Source organism: Hypanus sabinus, unplaced genomic scaffold (genome assembly GCF_030144855.1).
Source record: "Hypanus sabinus isolate sHypSab1 unplaced genomic scaffold, sHypSab1.hap1 scaffold_1107, whole genome shotgun sequence".
Lineage (NCBI taxonomy): Eukaryota > Metazoa > Chordata > Chondrichthyes > Myliobatiformes > Dasyatidae > Hypanus > Hypanus sabinus.
The window spans coordinates 76967-98878 of record NW_026779164.1 but is presented as its reverse complement, the minus strand read 5'-3'; the positions used below and the strand labels follow the sequence as shown (position 1 = coordinate 98878).

The 21912-nt window shown below is 60.7% G+C and overlaps 1 protein-coding gene across 5 annotated transcripts in view; it reads right to left on the bottom strand.

Annotated features, from left to right (window-relative positions):
- Positions 1-822: 822 nt before the first annotated feature.
- The window catches only part of LOC132386350 (NACHT, LRR and PYD domains-containing protein 3-like), a 57113-nt gene continuing 36023 nt past the window's right edge, over positions 823-21912 (bottom strand). The window contains exons 6-11 of one of the 5 annotated variants that reach the window (XR_009509498.1): positions 4104-4190; positions 3778-3948; positions 3452-3622; positions 3129-3296; positions 2607-2964; positions 823-1238 (exon numbers count right to left, since the gene is read on the bottom strand). Coding sequence is in view for 4 of the 5 variants with exons in the window: in XM_059958608.1 (XP_059814591.1) it covers positions 2877-2964; positions 3129-3296; positions 3452-3622; positions 3778-3948; positions 4104-4190 (685 nt within the window). In the remaining variant the exon portion in view is untranslated. Of the gene's footprint in view, positions 1239-1274; positions 2965-3128; positions 3297-3451; positions 3623-3777; positions 3949-4103; positions 4191-21912 lie in introns of those variants that run through there. The other 4 variants (XM_059958608.1, XM_059958607.1, XM_059958605.1 and 1 more) reach the window with 4 other exon arrangements.

Below are 21912 nucleotides of genomic sequence, written 5' to 3'. Positions count from 1 at the left end.
GATTCACTCTGTGTCTGACACCGGGGGACAGGCGGGGGTCAATTTGCCAGAAATGGGCTTTGGTGGACATGAGATCCGGGGCTCCAAGACTCTGCTTGTCCGACCTCCCTCAGCCTGGAGCTGAGACGCTACTGTGTCAGTGTGAGGAGCTCCGACCCACTGTTGCAGTGCACAGGGTGTGGAGGGCAAAAGAAACCTCAAATAAAACTCGAGTCCGACACAAGACAGGAAGATACAGTGTTTTATTGATTTTTTATGAGATATATCAATGAAACAATGTGTGAGCTGCTAACGTGCGGGAATAAATAATCTGCTCACATTCTCACACAATTAACTGACCGGCGACAAGGGGTGACCGGTTGAATAATAACCAGTCCCGTTTCTCACCGTCACTCTGCATCGGGGAACTGATTATAAAATTATAAAACTGATTATAAAATCACACTTCAGGGTCGTGTCCGGGATCGCTGCAGATCCAGGGTCACTGCCGAGGGATTTGTCCATTTAACATCATTATATCGGCCAGGCTGCCGAATGCACCGTCCTCAGCAAAGGGGGCAAAAGGATTCTCTCCCGGGACCATCCCCCCCACCCCGGGACACCGGTGTCCCAGACTGAGCCCCGGACCCCAGGCTCTTCCTGTCCGGGTAATTCCCCGGGGAGTCACGTGGGGAGTCTCCTCCACGCACTTCCGGCGGATGCTGCCCCGCCGGACAACAGGCGGAAACACGTCACTGCGGGACCGCTGCGAGCGACGCACACAGCGCGAGGCCCGAGCCGGTTCCGTTAAAACCGTTGGGAATCAGCCCCGGCGCGCGGCCGTTAAAGGTAAGGGCGGGAGTTAAAGGGGAGGGCGGGGAGTCGGCCAAATGTCCCCATCCCGCGGGCGGGGATGTTCACACATTCAGATCCACCATCAGTCCGGGTCTGGGTTCCTGTAGAGATCTCAGTTCCTTCATCCCGGTCTCACTGAACCGATTCACCACATTCAGATGTTCACAGATCCACCATCAGTCCGGGTCTGGGTTCCTGTAGAGATCTCAGTTCCTTCCTCCCGGTCTCACTGAACCGATTCACCACATTCAGATGTTCACAGATCCACCATCAGTCCGGGTCTGGGTTCCTGTAGAGATCTCAGTTCCTTCCTCCCGGTCTCACTGAACCGATTCACCACATTCAGATGTTCACAGATCCACCATCAGTCCGGGTCTGGGTTCCTGTAGAGATCTCAGTTCCTTCTCCCCGGTCTCACTGAACCGATTCCCCACATTCAGATGTTCACAGATCCACCATCAGTCCGGGTCTGGGTTCCTGTAGAGATCTCAGTTCCTTCATCCCGGTCTCACTGAACCGATTCCCCACATTCAGATGTTCACAGATCCACCATCAGTCCGGGTCTGGGTTCCTGTAGAGATCTCAGTTCCTTCATCCCGGTCTCACTGAACCGATTCCCCACATTCAGATGTTCACAGATCCACCATCAGTCCGGGTCTGGGTTCCTGTAGAGATCTCAGTTCCTTCATCCCGGTCTCACTGAACCGATTCCCCACATTCAGATGTTCACAGATCCACCATCAGTCCGGGTCTGGGTTCCTGTAGAGATCTCAGTTCCTTCATCCCGGTCTCACTGAACCGATTCCCCACATTCAGATGTTCACAGATCCACTCTCAGTCCGGGTCTGGGTTCCTGTAGAGATCTCAGTTCCTTCATCCCGGTCTCACTGAACCGATTCCCCACATTCAGATGTTCACAGATCCACCATCAGTCCGGGTCTGGGTTCCTGTAGAGATCTCAGTTCCTTCATCCCGGTCTCACTGAACCGATTCACCACATTCAGATGTTCACAGATCCACCATCAGTCCGGGTCTGGGTTCCTGTAGAGATCTCAGTTCCTTCATCCCGGTCTCACTGAACCGATTCACCACATTCAGATGTTCACAGATCCACTCTCAGTCCGGGTCTGGGTTCCTGTAGAGATCTCAGTTCCTTCATCCCGGTCTCACTGAACCGATTCCCCACATTCAGATGTTCACAGATCCACCATCAGTCCGGGTCTGGGTTCCTGTAGAGATCTCAGTTCCTTCATCCCGGTCTCACTGAACCGATTCCCCACATTCAGATGTTCACAGATCCACCATCAGTCCGGGTCTGGGTTCCTGTAGAGATCTCAGTTCCTTCATCCCGGTCTCACTGAACCGATTCCCCACATTCAGATGTTCACAGATCCACCATCAGTCCGGGTCTGGGTTCCTGTAGAGATCTCAGTTCCTTCATCCCGGTCTCACTGAACCGATTCACCACATTCAGATGTTCACAGATCCACCATCAGTCCGGGTCTGGGTTCCTGTAGAGATCTCAGTTCCTTCATCCCGGTCTCACTGAACCGATTCCCCACATTCAGATGTTCACAGATCCACCATCAGTCCGGGTCTGGGTTCCTGTAGAGATCTCAGTTCCTTCATCCCGGTCTCACTGAACCGATTCCCCACATTCAGATGTTCACAGATCCACCATCAGTCCGGGTCTGGGTTCCTGTAGAGATCTCAGTTCCTTCATCCCGGTCTCACTGAACCGATTCCCCACATTCAGATGTTCACAGATCCACCATCAGTCCGGGTCTGGGTTCCTGTAGAGATCTCAGTTCCTTCATCCCGGTCTCACTGAACCGATTCCCCACATTCAGATGTTCACAGATCCACTGTCAGTCCGGGTCTGGGTTCCTGTAGAGATCTCAGTTCCTTCATCCCGGTCTCACTGAACCGTTTCTCCACATTCAGATGTTCACAGATCCACCATCAGTCCGGGTCTGGGTTCCTGTAGAGATCTCAGTTCCTTCATCCTGGTCTCACTGAACCGATTCCCCACATTCAGATGTTCACAGATCCACCATCAGTCCGGGTCTGGGTTCCTGTAGAGATCTCAGTTCCTTCATCCCGGTCTCACTGAACCGATTCCCCCACAGCCTGAAACAGATGGGAGAATAAAGATGGAATAAACAGATCACACAACAGTGTCAGTAACAGGGGACCGGGGTTAATGTTTCAACAACACTCACAGACAAATATCACCAGAAAACCCGCGGATCCGCTGATATTTTATCACATTGAACATTAACACAAACACTCACCGGATCCGCTCCAGACTCGGGAGGGTCAGTATGAGGCGGCGGAGAGCGGGGACAGATCGGTCTGTCAGTGAGTTTGATCCCAGGTCCAGCCCCGTTAGTGATGGGTTTGTACTGAGAGCGGAGACGAGATCCTCGGCACCAGAATCTGTGAGACCGACATTGATCAGCCTGGAGATGAGAGAGAGTGAGGGTGAAGGACACAGAGAGACAGGAGACGGTACAAATCCCCAGTGTTTATCAGTAACACAATTACTGATCACATTAATGTTCAGTGTCAGACACCCAGTGACTGTAAACACAATCTCCCACAGTCTGGTACTTACCACAGTTTCTGTATTTTACACTCCGGGTTCCTCAGAGCCGCAGACACCAGTTTCACTCCTGAATCCCCCAGTTTATTATCACTCAGGTTCAGCACCGTCAGTGATGGGTTTGTACTGAGAGCGGAGACGAGATCCTCGGCACCAGAATCTGTGAGACCGACATCCCTCAGCCTGGAGATGAGAGAGAGTGAGGATGAAGGACACAGAGAGACAGGAGACGGTACAAATCCCCAGTGTTTATCAGTAACACAATTACTGATCACATTAATGTTCAGTGTCAGACACCCAGTGACTGTAAACACAATCTCCCACAGTCTGGTACTTACCACAGTCTCTGTATTTTACACTCCGGGTTCCTCAGAGCCGCAGACACCAGTTTCACTCCTGAATCCCCCAGTTTATTACCACTCAGGTTCAGCTCCGTCAGTGATGGGTTTGTACTGAGAGCGGAGACGAGATCCTCGGCACCAGAATCTGTGAGACCGACATCCCTCAGCCTGGAGATGAGAGAGAGTGAGGGTGAAGGACACAGAGAGACAGGAGACGGTACAAATCCCCAGTGTTTATCAGTAACACAATTACTGATCACATTAATGTTCAGTGTCAGACACCCAGTGACTGTAAACACAATCTCCCACAGTCTGGTACTTACCACAGTCTCTGTATTTTACACTCCGGGTTCCTCAGAGCCGCAGACACCAGTTTCACTCCTGAATCCCCCAGTTTATTATTGTTCAGGCTAAACACAAACAGACAAATTGATGAACATTGTGATTAAAATCGTCCGTCTGAGGGCATTTCTCTCACCCGGATATTTCAGGGAACGTTAAACCCTTCAGTAATTCACTGATCGTAGATCCCATCACTGTCAATGTCCCTCACTGCCCAGCTCCAATGAATTCACCGAATGTCAGTAATTTCGTCTGTCGGTGTGACCCTGTAAACTCCACATATTCTCTCTCATTCCCTAATGGTTAGAAAAGTGTTCCTGACGTGAGACGGTCGGAAAGGGCAGGTGTGAAGGGGAGAAGTCAAACAGTGAGGAAGATTTGAGAATCGGGAAATGTCGATGGGAGATGGAGGAAGAGACATCACCGAAGGTAAAGGATGGAAAGACACAGAAGGAAGCGGATGGGTCAGAGAGATCCCAGTAGAGGAGGGGGATGTGGCAGAGAGATCCCACAGGAGGAAGGGGGACGGGGGAGGGAGATCCCACAGGAGGAAGGGGGACGGGGGAGGGAGATCCCACAGGAGGAAGGGGGATGGGGGAGGGAGATACCACAGGAGGAAGGGGGATGGGGGAGGGAGATACCAGTAGAGGAGGGGGACGGGGGAGGGAGATCCCACAGGAGGAAGGGGGATGGAGGAGGGAGATCCCACAGGAGGAAGAGGGACGGGGGAGGGAGATCCCACAGGAGGAAGGGGGACGGGGGAGGGAGATACCACTGGAGAAAGGGGGACGGGGGAGGGAGATCCCACAGGAGGAAGGGGGACGGGGGAGGGAGATCCCACAGGAGGAAGGGGGACGGGGGAGGGAGATCCCACAGGAGGAAGGGGGACTGGGGAGGGAGATACCACAGGAGGAATGGGGACGGGGGAGGGAGATCCCACAGGAGGAAGGGGGACGGGGGAGGGAGATCCCACAGGAGGAAGGGGGACGGGGGAGAGAGATACCACAGGGGGAAGGGGGACGGGGGAGAGAGATACCACAGGAGGAAGGGGGATGGGGGAGGGAGATACCACAGGGGGAAGGGGGACGGGGGAGAGAGATACCACACGAGGAAGGGGGACGGGGGAGGGAGATACCACAGGAGGAAGGGGGACGGGGGAGGGAGATCCCACAGGAGGAAGGGGGATGGGGGAGGATCCCACAGGAGGAAGGGGGATGGGGGAGGGAGATCCCACAGGAGGAAGGGGGACGGGGGAGGGGGATCCCACAGGAGGAAGGGGGACGGGGGAGGGAGATACCACAGGAGGAAGGGGGATGGGGGAGGGAGATACCACAGGAGGAAGGGTGACGGGGGAGGGAGATCCCACAGGAGGAAGGGGGATGGGGGAGGGCGATCCCACAGGAGCAAGGGGGACACGGGAGTCAGATCCCACACGTTGATGGGGGACGGTGGAGAGGGATCCCACAGGGGGGAAGGGGGAGGCGGGAGGGAGATCCCACAGGAGGAAGGGGGACGTGGGAGGGCGATCCCACAGGAGCAAGGGGGACACGGGAGTCAGATCCCACACGTTGATGGGGGACGGTGGAGAGGGATCCCACAGGGGGGAAGGGGGAGGCGGGTGGGAGAACCCACAGGGAGGAAAAGGGACGGGGGAGCAGGATCCCACAGGGGGAAGGGGTACAGTTGAGATGGATTCCACAGGGGTGATTGGTGACGGGGATCACAAAATGGGAAAGGGGAAAGGGGGAGGGATATCCCACGGGGGGAAGGTGGACGGGGGTGGGGGATCCCACAGGGGGGAAGGGGGACGGGGCAGAGAGATCCCACAGGAGTATGGGTGACGAGGAAGAGAGATCCCACAGTAGGAAGGGGAATATGGCAGAGAGATATCACAGGAGGAAGGGGGACAGGGGAGGCAGATCCCACAGGAGGAAGGGGGATGGGGGAGAGAGATCCCACAGGGGGTAAGGTGGACGGGGGAGAGAGATCCCACAGGGGTGAAGGTGGACGGGGGAGAGGGATCACACAGGGGTTATTGATCGTGGGAGTGGGATCCCACAGGTGGATGGGGTACGGGGCAGAGAGATCCCACAGGAGGAACGGGGACATGGGAGGGAGATCCCACAGGAGGAAGGGGGACACGGGAGTCAGATCCCACACGGTGAAGGGGGACGGTGGAGAGGGATCCCAAAGGGGGGAAGTGGGAGGCGGGAGGGAGTACCCACATGGGGGAAGGGGGACAGGGGAGGCAATTCCCACAAGGGGAAGGGGGACGGTGGAGAGGGATTCCACAGGGGTGAAGGGGGACACGGGAGTGAGATCCCACAAGGGGGAAGGGAGATGGGGCAGAGAGATCCCACAGGTGGATGTGGGACGGGGATGAGAGATCCCACGGTAGGAATGGGAATGTGGCAGAGAGATCCCACAGGAGAGAAGGGGGACTTTGGTAGGGAGATCCCACAGGAGGTAAGGGGGACGGGGGAGAGGGATCCCACAGGGGGAAGAGGGATGGGGGAGTGGGATCCCACAGGGGGGAATGTGGACGGGGATGGAGATCCCACAGGAGGAAGGGGGACACGGGAGTCAGATCCCACAGGTGAAAGGGGGACTCGGGGGTCAGATCCCACACGGGGATGGGGGACGGGGGAGGTGGATCCCTCGGGGGGAAGGGGGACGGCGCTGAGGGATCCCACAGTAGGAAGGTGGACGGGGGAGGAATATCTTATTTGGAATCCGGACGGGGGAGGGAGATCCCACAGGAGGAAGGGGGACGTGGGAGGGCGTTCCCACAGGAGGAAGAGGGACACGGGAGCCAGATCCCACACTGGGATGGGGGACGGTGGAGAGGGATCCCACAGGGGGGAAGGGGGAGGCGGGAGGGAGATCCCACAGGAGGAAGGGGGACGTGGGAGGGCGATCCCACAGGAGCAAGGGGGACACGGGAGTCAGATCCCACACGGGGATGGGGGACGGTGGAGAGGGATCCCCCAGGGGGAATGGGGAGGCGGGTGGGAGAACCCACAGGGAGGAAGAGGGACGGGGGAGCAGGATCCCACAGTGGGAAGGGGTACAGTAGAGATGGATTCCACAGGGGGGATTGGGTACGGGGCAGAGAGATCCCACTGGAAGAAGGGGGACGGGGAAGAGAGATCCCATAGGAGGAAGGGAGATGGGGCAGAGAGATCCCACAGGTGGATGTGGGACGGGGATGAGAGATCCCACGGTAGGAATGGGAATGTGGCAGAGAGATCCCACAGGAGAGAAGGGGGACTTTGGTAGGGAGATCCCACAGGGTGCAAGGGGGACGGGGAAGAGAGATCCCAAAGGGGGGAAGGGGGAGGCGGGTGGGAGAACCCACAGGGAGGAAGAGGGACGGGGGAAGCAGGATCCCACAGGGGGAAGGGGGACGGTGGAGAGGGATTCCACAGGGGTGATAGGGGACGGGGATCACAAAATGGAAAAGGGGAAAGGGGGAGGGATATCCCACGGAGGGGAGGGGGGTCCCAGAGGGGGGAAGGAGGACGGGGCAGAGTGATCCCACAGGAGGAAGGGGGACGGGGCAGAGAGATCCCACAGGAGAGAAGGGGGACGGGGCAGAGAGATCCCACAGGAGAGAAGGGGGACTTTGGTAGTGAGATCCCACAGGAGGTAAGGGGGACGGGGGAGAGCGATCCCACAGGGGGAAGAGGGATGGGGGAGTGGGATCCCACATGGGGGAAGGTGGACCGGGGAGGGGGATCCCACAGGGTGTAAGGGGGACGGGGAGGAGAGATCCCACAGGGGAATGGGGGAGGGGTATCCCACGGGAGTAAAGGGGTCGGGGGTGGGAGATCCCACAGGTGGACGGGGGACGGGGCAGAGAGATCCCGCAGGAGGAAGGGGGACGTGGGAGGGAGATCCCACAGGTGGAAGGGGGACACGGGGGTCAGATCCCACAGTGGGATGGGGGACGGTGGAGAGGGATCCCAGAGGGGGGAAGGGGGAGGCGGGAGGGAGAACCCACAGGGGGGAAGGTGGACGGGTGAGCAAGATCCCACAGGGGGATGGGGGACGGTGGAGAGGGAATCCACAGGGGTGAAGGGGGACACGGAAGGGAGATCCCACAGGGGGCAAGGGGGACGGGGATCCCAAAATGGGGAAGGGGGAAGGAGGAGGGGGATCCCACATGGGGGATTGGGTACGGGGCAGAGAGATCCCACAGGAAGAAGGGGGACGGGGAAGAGAGATCCCACAGGAGGAAGGGGGATGGGGCAGAGAGATCCCACAGGTGGATGTGGACGGGGATGAGAGATCCCACGGTAGGAATGGGAATGTGGCAGAGAGATCCCACAGGAGAGAAGGGGTACTTTGGTAGGGAGATACCACAGGAGGGAAGGTGGACGGGGGAGAGGGATCCCACAGGGTGCAAGGGGGACGGGGAAGAGAGATCCCACAGGAGGAAGGGGGACGGGGGAGGGAGATCCCACAGGAGGGAAGGGGGACGTGGGAGGGCGTTCCCACAGGAGGAAGAGGGACACAGGAGCCAGATCCCACACTGGGATGGGGGACGGTGGAGAGGGATCCCACAGGGGGGAAGGGGGAGGCGGGAGGGAGATCCCACAGGAGGAAGGGGGACGTGGGAGGGCGATCCCACAGGAGCAAGGGGGACACGGGAGTCAGATCCCACACGTTGATGGGGGACGGTGGAGAGGGATCCCACAGGGGGGAAGGGGGAGGCGGGTGGGAGAACCCACAGGGAGGAAGAGGGACGGGGGAGCAGGATCCCACAGGGGGAAGGGGTACAGTAGAGATGGATTCCACAGGGGTGATTGGTGACGGGGATCACAAAATGGGAAAGGGGAAAGGGGGATGGATATCCCACAGGGGGGAAGGTGGACGGGGGAGGGGGATCCCACAGGGGGTAAGGTGGACGGGGGAGAGAGATCCCACAGGGGTGAAGGTGGACGGGGGAGAGGGATCACACAGGGGTTAAGTTGATCGGGGGAGTGGGATCCCACAGGTGGATGGGGTACGGGGCAGAGAGATCCCACAGGAGGAACGGGGACATGGGAGGGAGATCCCACAGGAGGAAGGGGGACACGGGAATCAGATCCCACAGGAGGAAGGGGGACACGGGAATCAGATCCCACACGGTGAAGGGGGGCGGTGGAGAGGCATCCCACAGGGGGGAAGTGGGAGGCGGGAGGGAGAACCCACATGGGGGAAGGGGGACGGGGGAGGCAAGATCCCACAAGGGGAAGGGGGACGGTGGAGAGGGATTCCACATGGGTGAAGAGGGACACGGGAGTGAGATCCCACAAGGGGGAAGGGAGATGGGGCAGAGAGATCCCACAGGTGGATGTGGGACGGGGATGAGAGATCCCACGGTAGGAATGGGAATGTGGCAGAGAGATCCCACAGGAGAGAAGGGGGACTTTGGTCGGGAGATCCCACAGGAGGTAAGGGGTACGGGGGAGAGGGATCCCACAGGGGGAAGAGGGATGGGGGAGTGGGATCCCACAGGGGGGAATGTGGACGGGGGAGGGAGATCCCACAGGAGGAATGGGGACACGGGAGTCAGATCCCACAGGTGAAAGGGGGACTCGGGGGTCAGATCCCACACGGGGATGGGGGACGGTGGAGAGGGATTCCACAGGGGAGATAGGGGACGGGGATCACAAAATGGGAAAAGGGAAAGGGGGAGGGATATCCCACGTGGGGGAGGGGGATCCCACAGGGGGGAAGGAGGACGGGGCAGAGTGATCCCACAGGGGGAAGGGGGACGGGGCAGAGAGATCCCACAGGAGGATGGGGGACGAGGAAGAGAGATCCCACAGGAGGAAGGGAGATGGGGCAGAGAGATCCCACAAGTGGATGTGGGACGGGGATGAGAGATCCCACGGTAGGAATGGGAATGTGGCAGAGAGATCCCACAGGAGAGAAAGGGGACTTTGGTAGGGAGATCCCACAGGAGTTAAGTGGGACGGGGGAGTGGGATCCCACATGGGGGATGGTGGACGGGGGAGCGGGATCCCACAGGGTGTAAGGGGGACGGGGAAGAGAGATCCCACAGGGGTATGGGGGAGGGGGATCCCACGGGAGTAAAGGGTTCGGGGGTGGGAGATCCCACAGGTGGAGGTGGGATGGGGCAGAGAGATCCCACAGGAGGAAGGGGGACGTGGGAGGGAGATCCCACAGGAGGAAGGGGGACGGGGGAGTGGGATCCCACTTGGGGGAAGGTGGACGGGGGAGGGGGATCCCACAGGAGTAAAGGGGTCGGGGGTGGGATATCCCACAGGTGGACGGGGGACGGGGTAGATAGATCCCACAGGAGGAAGGGGGACGTGGGAGGGAGATCCCACAGGAGGAAGGGGACACGGGGGTCAGATCCCACAGGTGGATGGGGGACGGTGGAGAGGGATCCCAGAGGGGGGAAGGGGGAGGCGGGAGGGAGAACCCACAGGGGGGAAGGTGGACGGGTGAGCAAGATCCCACAGGGGGATGGGGGACGACGGAGAGGGATTCCACAGGGGTGAAGAGGGACACGGGAGGAAGATCCCACAGGGGGAAGGCTGACAGGATCCCAAAATGGGCAAGGGGGAAGGGGAGGGGGATCCAACAGTGGGGAAGGTGGACGGGGGAAGGGGATCCCACAGCGGGGAAGGGGTACGGGGCAGAGAGATCCCACAGAAAGAAGGGGGACAGTGAAGATAGATCCCACAGGAGGAAGGGAGACGGGGCCGAGAGATCCCACAGGTGGATGTGGGACGGGGAAGAGAGATCCCACAGTAGGAAGGGGGATGTGGCATAGAGATCCCAGAGGAGGAAGGGGGATGGGGGAAAGGGTTCCCACAGGAGGAAGGGGGACGTGGGAGGAAGATCCCACAGGAAGAAGGGGGAAACGGGGGTCAGATCCCACAGGGGGGATGGGGGACGGGGATCTCAAAATGGGGAAGGTGCAAGTGGAGGGGGTCCCAAAGGGGGGAAGGGTGACGGGGCAGAGAGATCCCACAGGAGGTTGGGGGACGGGGACGAGAGATCCCACTGGGGCAAGGAGGACGGGGGAGAGGGATCCCACAGGGGGGAAGGTGGACGGGGGATAGAGAGCCCGCAGGTGGGAAGGGGGAGAGAGATCCCACAGGAGGAAGGGGGACGAGGGAGAGGGATCGCACAGGGGGGAAGGTGGACGGGGGAGGGTGATCCCACGGGGAGAAGGTGGACGGGGGAGGGGGATCCCTCGGGGGGAAGGGGGACGGCGCTGAGGGATCCCACAGGAGGAAGGTGGACGGGGGAGGAATATCTCACAGTTGGAAGCGGGACGGGGGAGGGAGATCCCACAGGAGGAAGGGGGACGTGGGAGGGCGTTCCCACATGAGGAAGAGGGACACGGGAGCCAGATCCCACACTGGGATGGGGGACGGTGGAGAGGGATCCCACAGGGGGGAAGGGGGAGGCGGGAGGGAGAACCCACAGGGGGGAAGTTGGACGGGTGAGCAAGATCCCACAGGGGGATTGGGGACGATGGAGAGGGATTCCACAGGGGGGAAGGGGGACAGTAGAGATGGATTCCACAGGGGTGATAGGGGACGGGGATCACAAAATGGGAAAGGGGAAAGGGGGAGGGATATCCCACTGGGGGGAGGGGGATCCCACAGGGGGTAAGGAGGACGGGGCAGAGTGATCCCACAGGAGGAAGGGGGATGGGGCAGACAGTTCCCACAGGAGGATGGGGGACGAGGAAGAGAGATCCCACAGGAGGAAGGGGGATGTGGCAGAGAGATCCCACAGGAGGAAGGGGGACGGGGGAGAGGGATCCCACAGGGGGTAAGGTGGACGGGCGACGGAGAGTACGCAGGTGGGAAGGGGGAGAGAGATCCCACACGTGGATGGGGGACGGTGGAGAGGGATCCCACAGGGGGGAAGGGGGAGGCGGGAGGGAGAACCCACAGGGAGGAAGAGGGACGGGGGAGCAAGATCCCACAGGGGGAAGGGGGACGGTGGAGAGAGATTGCACAGGGGTGATAGGGGACGGGGATCACAAAATGGGAAAGGGGAAAGGGGGAGGGATATCCCATGGGGGGGAGGGGGATCCCACAGGGGGGAAGGAGGACGGGGCAGAGAGATCCCACAGGAGGCAGGGAGATGGGGCAGAGAGATCCCACAGGTGGATGTGGGACGGGGATGAGAGATCCCACGGTAGGAATGGGAATGTGGCAGAGAGATCCCACAGGAGAGAAGGGGGACTTTGGTAGGGAGATCCCACAGGAGGTAAGGGGGACGAGGGAGTGGGGTCCCACATGGGGGATGGTGGACGGGGGAGGGGGATCCCACAAGGTGTAAGGGGGACGGGGAAGAGAGATCCCACAGGGGTATGGGGGAGGGGGATCCCACGGGAGTAAAGGGTTCGGGGGTGGGAGATCCCACAGGTGGTGGGGGGATGGGGCAGAGAGATCCCTTAGGAGGAAGGGGGACGTGGGAGGGAGATCCCACAGGAGGAAGGGGGACGGGGGAGTGGGATCCCACATGGGGGAAGGTGGACAGGGGGGGGGATCCCACGGGAGTAAAGGGGTCGGGGCTGGGAGATCCCACAGGTGGACGGGGGACGGGGCAGAGAGATCCCACAGGAGGAAGGGGGACATGGGAGGGAGATCCCACAGGAGGAAGGGGGACACGGGGGTCATTTGCCACAGGTGGATGGGGGACGGTGGAGAGGGATCCCAGAGGGGGGAAGGGGGAGGCGGGAGGGAGAACCCACAGGGGGGAAGGTGGACGGGTGAGCAAGATCCCACAGGGGGATGGGGGACGATGGAGAGGGATTCCACAGGGGTGAAGGGGGACACGGGAGGGAGATCCCACAGGGGGAAGGCTGACGGGATCCCAAAATGGGCAAGGGGGAAGGGGAGGGGGATCCCACAGTGGGGAAGGTGGACGGGGGAGGGGGATCGCACACGGGGGAAGGGTGACGGGGCAGAGATATCCCACAGGAGGAAGGTGGACGGGGGAGGAATATCTCACAGTTGGAAGCGGGACGGGGGAGGGAGATCCCACAGGAGGAAGGGGGACACGGGAGCCAGATCCCACACTGGGATGGGGGACCGTGGAGAGGGATCCCACAGGGGGGAAGGGGGAGGCGGGAGGGAGATCCCACAGGAGGAAGGGGGACGTGGGAGGGCGATCCCACAGGAGCAAGGGGGACACGGGAGTCAGATCCCACACGGGGATGGGGGACGGTGGAGGGGGATCCCACAGGGGGGAAGGGGAGGCGGGAGGGAGAACCCACAGGGAGGAAGAGGGATGGGGGAGCAAGATCCCACAGGGGGAAGGGGTACAGTAGAGATGGATTCCACAGGGGTGATTGGTGACGGGGATCACAAAATGGGAAAGGGGAAAGGGGGAGGGATATCCCACGGGGGGAAGGTGGACGGGGGAGGGGGATCCCACAGGGGGGAAGGGGGACGGGGCAGAGAGATCCCACAGGAGGATGGGTGACGAGGAAGAGAGATCCCACGGTAGGAAGGGGGATGTGGCAGAGAGATATCACAGGAGGAAGGGGGACAGGGGAGGCAGATCCCAGAGGAGGAAGGGGGACGGGGGAGAGGGATCCCACAGGGGGTAAGGTGGACGGGGGAGAGAGATCCCACAGGGGTGAAGGTGGACGGGGGAGAGGGATCACACAGGGGGGAAGGTGGACGGGGGAGGGGTATCATACAGGGGTGATGTTGATCGGGGGAGGGTGATCCCACAGGTGGATGGGGTACGGGGCAGAGAGATCCCACAGGAGGAACGGGGACATGGGAGGGAGATCCCACAGGCGGAAGGGGGACACGGGAGTCAGATCCCACACGGTGAAGGGGGACGGTGGAGAGGCATCCCAAAGGGGGGAAGTGGGAGGCGGGAGGGAAAACCCACATGGGGGAAGGGGGACGGGGGAGAGAGATCCCACAGGGGGGAAGGGGTATCCCAAAAGGGGGAAGTGAGATGGGGAAGTGTGATCACACAGGGGGGAAGGGGGACAGGGGAGCAAGATCCCACAGGGGGAAGGGGGACGGTGGAGAGGGATTCCACAGGGGTGAAGGGGGACGGGGGAGGGAGATCCCACAGGGGGAAAGGGGGACGGGGAAGTGAGATCCCATGGTAGGAAGGGGTATGTGGCAGAGAGATCCCACAGGAGGAAGGGGGACAGGGGAGGCAGATCCCACAGGGGGAAGGGGGACGGGGAAGAGAGATCCCACAGGAGGAAGGGATATGGGGCAGAGAGATCCCACAGGTGGATGTGGGACGGGGATGAGAGATCCCACGGTAGGAAGGGGGATGTGGCAGAGAGATCCCACAGGAGAGAAGGGGGACTTTGGTAGGGAGATCCCACAGGAGGGAAGGGGGAATGTGGGAGAGAGATCCCACGGGAGGGAAAGGGGTACCGGGGAGGGAGATCCCCCAGGTGGGAAGAGGGACGGGGGAGGGGGATCCCACAGGTGGGATGGGGGACGGCCGAGGGAGATCCCACAGTTGGGAAGGGGGATGGGTTAGGAAGATCCCACTGGAGGGACGGGTGACCAGGGAGGGAGAGCCCACTGGAGGGAAGGGGTACGGGGGAGAGAGATCCCACAGGAGGGGGGATATGGGGGAGGGAGCCCCCAGGAGGGAAGGGACACAGGGGTGAGAGATCCTACGGGGGGGAAGGTGGACGGGGGAGAGGGTTCCCACAGCAGGGAAGCAGGGCGGGGAAGAGGGATCCCACAGGGATGAAGGGGGACTGGGGTGGGAGATCCCACGGGAGGGAAGGGGGACGGGGGAGTGTGAGCCCTCAGGAGGGTAGCGGGACGGGGAAGGGAGATCCCACGGTAGGAAGGGGGACGGGGCAGAGAGATCCCACAGGAGGATGGGGGACGGGGAAGAGAGATCCCATGGTAGGAAGGGGGATGTGGCAGAGAGATATCACAGGAGGAAGGGGGACAGGGGAGGCAGATCCCACAGGGGTGAAGGTGGACGTGGAAGAGGGATCCCACAGTGGGGAAGGGGGACGGGGGAGGGAGATCCCACAGGAGGAAGAGGGACGGGGGAGAGGCATCCCACAGGGGGGATGGTGGACGGGGCAAGGGGATCCCACAGGAGGAAGGGGGACGGGGGAGGGAGATCCCACAGGAGGAAGGGGGACGGAGCAGAGAGATCCCACAGGAGGAAGGGGGATGGGGGAGAGAGATCCCACAGGGGGAAGGGGGATGGGGCAGAGAGATTCCGCAGGAGGAAGGGGGATGGGGGTGAGAGTCCGACAAGAGTAAGGGGGAAGTGGCAGAGAGATCCCACAGGAGGAAGGGAGATGGAGAAGAGGGATCCCACAGGAGGAAGTGGGATGGGGCAAAGAGATCCCTTAGGAGGGTGGGGGAATGGGAAGAGAAATCCCACAGGAGGAAGGGGGATGGGGGAGAGATCCCACAGGAGGAAGGGGGATGGGGAAGACATCCCACAGGAGGAAGGGGGATGGGGAAGAGAGATACTACTGAAGGAAGGGGGATGGGGGAGAGAGATCCCACAGGAGGAAGGGGGATGGGGCAGAGAGATCCCACAGGAGGAAGGGGGATGGGGGAGAGATCCCACAGGTGGAAAGGGGATGGGGGAGAGAGATCCCACAGGAGGAAGGGGGATGGGGGAGAGAGATCCCACAGGAGGATGGGGATGGGAAGGGAGATCCCACAAGAGGAAAGGATGAGGGAGAGAGATCCCACAGGAAGAAGGGGGATGGGGGAGAGAGATCCCACAGGAGGAAGGAGCATGGGGAAGTGAGATCCAACAGGAAGAGGGGGCAAAGGAGCTGAGGACTCACAGGAGGAAGGGGTTAGGAAAGAGTGATCCCTCGGAAGGAAGGGTGATCGGGAAGAGAGATCCCTCGGAAGGAAGGGGGATTGGGAACAGAGGCCCAACAGCAGGAAGCAGGATGCGGAAGAGAGATACCTCAGGATGAATGTGTATGGAAAGGACAGATCCCACAGGAGGAAGGGGGATGCTGCAGAGAGATCCCACAGGAGGAAGGGGGATGGGGGAGAGAGATCCCACAGGAGGAAGGGGGATGGGGGAGAGAGATCCCACAGGAGGAAGGAGCATGGGGAAGTGAGATCCGACAGGAAGAGGGGGCAAAGGAGCTGAGGACTCACAGGAGGAAGGGGTTAGGAAAGAGAGATCCCTCGGAAGGAAGGGGGATCGGGAAGAGAGATCCCACTAGAGGAAGGGGGATTGGGAACAGAGGCCCAACAGCAGGAAGCGGGATGCGGAAGAGAGATACCTCAGGATGAATGTGTATGGAAAAGACAGATCCCACAGGAGGAAGGGGGATGGGGGAGAGAGATCCCACAGGAGGAAGGGGATGGGAAGGGAGATTCCACAAGAGGAAAGGATGAGGGAGAGAGATCCCACAGGATGAATGTGTATGGAAAAGACAGATCCCACAGGAGGAAGGGGGATGGGCAGAGAGATCCCACAGGATGAATGTGTATGGAAAAGACAGATCCCACTGGAGGAAGGGGGATGCGGCAGAGAGATCCCACAGGAGGAAGGGGGATGGGGGAGAGAGATCCCACAGGAGGAAGGGGATGGGAAGCGAGATTCCACAAGAGGAAAGGATGAGGGAGAGAGATCCCACAGGATGAATGTGTATGGAAAAGACAGATCCCACAGGAGGAAGGGGGATGGGCAGAGAGATTCCACAGGAGGAAGGGGGATTGGGAACAGAGGCCCAAAGCAGGAAGCTGGATGCGGAAGAGAGATACCTCAGGATGAATGTGTATGGAAAAGACAGATCCCACTGGAGGAAGGGGGATGCGGCAGAGAGATCCCACAGGAGGAAGGGGGATGGGGGAGAGAGATCCCACAGGAGGAAGGGGATGGGAAGGGAGATTCCACAAGAGGAAAGGATGAGGGAGAGAGATCCCACAGGATGAATGTGTATGGAAAAGACAGATCCCACTGGAGGAAGGGGGATGCGGCAGAGAGATCCCACAGGAGGAAGGGGGACGGGGGAGCAGGATCCCACAGGGGGAAGGGGTACAGTAGAGATGGATTCCACAGGGGTGATTGGTGACGGGGATCACAAAATGGGAAAGGGGAAAGGGGGATGGATATCCCACGGGGGGAAGGTGGACGGGGGAGGGGGATCCCACAGGGGGTAAGGTGGACGGGGGAGAGAGATCCCACAGGGGTGAAGGTGGACGGGGAAGAGGGATCACACAGGGGTTAAGTTGATCGGGGGAGTGGGATCCCACAGGTGGATGGGGTACGGGGCAGAGAGATCCCACAGGAGGAACGGGGACATGGGAGGGAGATCCCACAGGAGGAAGGGGGACACGGGAATCAGATCCCACAGGAGGAAGGGGGACACGGGAATCAGATCCCACACGGTGAAGGGGGGCGGTGGAGAGGCATCCCACAGGGGGGAAGTGGGAGGCGGGAGGGAGAACCCACATGGGGGAAGGGGGACGGGGGAGGCAAGATCCCACAAGGGGAAGGGGGACGGTGGAGAGGGATTCCACATGGGTGAAGAGGGACACGGGAGTGAGATCCCACAAGGGGGAAGGGAGATGGGGCAGAGAGATCCCACAGGTGGATGTGGGACGGGGATGAGAGATCCCACGGTAGGAATGGGAATGTGGCAGAGAGATCCCACAGGAGAGAAGGGGGACTTTGGTCGGGAGATCCCACACGAGGTAAGGGGTACGGGGGAGAGGGATCCCACAGGGGGAAGAGGGATGGGGGAGTGGGATCCCACAGGGGGGAATGTGGACGGGGGAGGGAGATCCCACAGGAGGAATGGGGACACGGGAGTCAGATCCCACAGGTGAAAGGGGGACTCGGGGGTCAGATCCCACACGGGGATGGGGGACGGTGGAGAGGGATTCCACAGGGGAGATAGGGGACGGGGATCACAAAATGGGAAAGGGGAAAGGGGGAGGGATATCCCACGTGGGGGAGGGGGATCCCACAGGGGGGAAGGAGGACGGGGCAGAGTGATCCCACAGGGGGAAGGGGGACGGGGCAGAGAGATCCCACAGGAGGATGGGGGACGAGGAAGAGAGATCCCACAGGAGGAAGGGAGATGGGGCAGAGAGATCCCACAAGTGGATGTGGGACGGGGATGAGAGATCCCACGGTAGGAATGGGAATGTGGCAGAGAGATCCCACAGGAGAGAAGGGGGACTTTGGTAGGGAGATCCCACAGGAGGTAAGTGGGACGGGGGAGTGGGATCCCACATGGGGGATGGTGGACGGGGGAGCGGGATCCCACAGGGTGTAAGGGGGACGGGGAAGAGAGATCCCACAGGGGTATGGGGGAGGGGGATCCCACGGGAGTAAAGGGTTCGGGGGTGGGAGATCCCACAGGTGGAGGTGGGATGGGGCAGAGAGATCCCACAGGAGGAAGGGGGACGTGGGAGGGAGATCCCACAGGAGGAAGGGGGACGGGGGAGTGGGATCCCACATGGGGGAAGGTGGACGGGGGAGTGGGATCCCACAGGAGTAAAGGGGTCGGGGGTGGGATATCCCACAGGTGGACGGGGGACGGGGTAGATAGATCCCACAGGAGGAAGGGGGACGTGGGAGGGAGATCCCACAGGAGGAAGGGGACACGGGGGTCAGATCCCACAGGTGGATGGGGGACGGTGGAGAGGGATCCCAGAGGGGGGAAGGGGGAGGCGGGAGGGAGAACCCACAGGGGGGAAGGTGGACGGGTGAGCAAGATCCCACAGGGGGATGGGGGACGACGGAGAGGGATTCCACAGGGGTGAAGAGGGACACGGGAGGAAGATCCCACAGGGGGAAGGCTGACAGGATCCCAAAATGGGCAAGGGGGAAGGGGAGGGGGATCCAACAGTGGGGAAGGTGGACGGGGGAAGGGGATCCCACAGCGGGGAAGGGGTACGGGGCAGAGAGATCCCACAGAAAGAAGGGGGACAGTGAAGATAGATCCCACAGGAGGAAGGGAGACGGGGCCGAGAGATCCCACAGGTGGATGTGGGACGGGGAAGAGAGATCCCACAGTAGGAAGGGGGATGTGGCATAGAGATCCCAGAGGAGGAAGGGGGATGGGGGAAAGGGTTCCCACAGGAGGAAGGGGGACGTGGGAGGAAGATCCCACAGGAAGAAGGGGGAAACGGGGGTCAGATCCCACAGGGGGGATGGGGGACGGGGATCTCAAAATGGGGAAGGTGCAAGTGGAGGGGGTCCCAAAGGGGGGAAGGGTGACGGGGCAGAGAGATCCCACAGGAGGTTGGGGGACGGGGACGAGAGATCCCACTGGGGCAAGGAGGACGGGGGAGAGAGATCCCACAGGAGAGAAGGGGGACTTTGGTAGGGAGATCCCACAGGAGGGAAGGGGGAATGTGGGAGAGAGATCCCACGGGAGGGAAAGGGGTACCGGGGAGGGAGATCCCCCAGGTGGGAAGAGGGACGGGGGAGGGGGATCCCACAGGTGGGATGGGGGACGGCCGAGGGAGATCCCACAGTTGGGAAGGGGGATGGGTTAGGAAGATCCCACTGGAGGGACGGGTGACCAGGGAGGGAGAGCCCACTGGAGGGAAGGGGTACGGGGGAGAGAGATCCCACAGGAGGGGGGATATGGGGGAGGGAGCCCCCAGGAGGGAAGGGACACAGGGGTGAGAGATCCTACGGGGGGGAAGGTGGACGGGGGAGAGGGTTCCCACAGCAGGGAAGCGGGGCGGGGAAGAGGGATCCCACAGGGATGAAGGGGGACTGGGGTGGGAGATCCCACGGGAGGGAAGGGGGACGGGGGAGTGTGAGCCCTCAGGAGGGTAGCGGGACGGGGAAGGGAGATCCCACGGTAGGAAGGGGGACGGGGCAGAGAGATCCCACAGGAGGATGGGGGACGGGGAAGAGAGATCCCATGGTAGGAAGGGGGATGTGGCAGAGAGATATCACAGGAGGAAGGGGGACAGGGGAGGCAGATCCCACAGGGGTGAAGGTGGACGTGGAAGAGGGATCCCACAGTGGGGAAGGGGGACGGGGGAGGGAGATCCCACAGGAGGAAGAGGGACGGGGGAGAGGCATCCCACAGGGGGGATGGTGGACGGGGCAAGGGGATCCCACAGGAGGAAGGGGGACGGGGGAGGGAGATCCCACAGGAGGAAGGGGGACGGAGCAGAGAGATCCCACAGGAGGAAGGGGGATGGGGGAGAGAGATCCCACAGGGGGAAGGGGGATGGGGCAGAGAGATTCCGCAGGAGGAAGGGGGATGGGGGTGAGAGTCCGACAAGAGTAAGGGGGAAGTGGCAGAGAGATCCCACAGGAGGAAGGGAGATGGAGAAGAGGGATCCCACAGGAGGAAGTGGGATGGGGCAAAGAGATCCCTTAGGAGGGTGGGGGAATGGGAAGAGAAATCCCACAGGAGGAAGGGGGATGGGGGAGAGATCCCACAGGAGGAAGGGGGATGGGGAAGACATCCCACAGGAGGAAGGGGGATGGGGAAGAGAGATACTACTGAAGGAAGGGGGATGGGGGAGAGAGATCCCACAGGAGGAAGGGGGATGGGGCAGAGAGATCCCACAGGAGGAAGGGGGATGGGGGAGAGATCCCACAGGTGGAAAGGGGATGGGGGAGAGAGATCCCACAGGAGGAAGGGGGATGGGGGAGAGAGATCCCACAGGAGGATGGGGATGGGAAGGGAGATCCCACAAGAGGAAAGGATGAGGGAGAGAGATCCCACAGGAAGAAGGGGGATGGGGGAGAGAGATCCCACAGGAGGAAGGAGCATGGGGAAGTGAGATCCAACAGGAAGAGGGGGCAAAGGAGCTGAGGACTCACAGGAGGAAGGGGTTAGGAAAGAGTGATCCCTCGGAAGGAAGGGTGATCGGGAAGAGAGATCCCTCGGAAGGAAGGGGGATTGGGAACAGAGGCCCAACAGCAGGAAGCAGGATGCGGAAGAGAGATACCTCAGGATGAATGTGTATGGAAAGGACAGATCCCACAGGAGGAAGGGGGATGCTGCAGAGAGATCCCACAGGAGGAAGGGGGATGGGGGAGAGAGATCCCACAGGAGGAAGGGGGATGGGGGAGAGAGATCCCACAGGAGGAAGGAGCATGGGGAAGTGAGATCCGACAGGAAGAGGGGGCAAAGGAGCTGAGGACTCACAGGAGGAAGGGGTTAGGAAAGAGAGATCCCTCGGAAGGAAGGGGGATCGGGAAGAGAGATCCCACTAGAGGAAGGGGGATTGGGAACAGAGGCCCAACAGCAGGAAGCGGGATGCGGAAGAGAGATACCTCAGGATGAATGTGTATGGAAAAGACAGATCCCACAGGAGGAAGGGGGATGGGGGAGAGAGATCCCACAGGAGGAAGGGGATGGGAAGGGAGATTCCACAAGAGGAAAGGATGAGGGAGAGAGATCCCACAGGATGAATGTGTATGGAAAAGACAGATCCCACAGGAGGAAGGGGGATGGGCAGAGAGATCCCACAGGATGAATGTGTATGGAAAAGACAGATCCCACTGGAGGAAGGGGGATGCGGCAGAGAGATCCCACAGGAGGAAGGGGGATGGGGGAGAGAGATCCCACAGGAGGAAGGGGATGGGAAGCGAGATTCCACAAGAGGAAAGGATGAGGGAGAGAGATCCCACAGGATGAATGTGTATGGAAAAGACAGATCCCACAGGAGGAAGGGGGATGGGCAGAGAGATTCCACAGGAGGAAGGGGGATTGGGAACAGAGGCCCAAAGCAGGAAGCTGGATGCGGAAGAGAGATACCTCAGGATGAATGTGTATGGAAAAGACAGATCCCACTGGAGGAAGGGGGATGCGGCAGAGAGATCCCA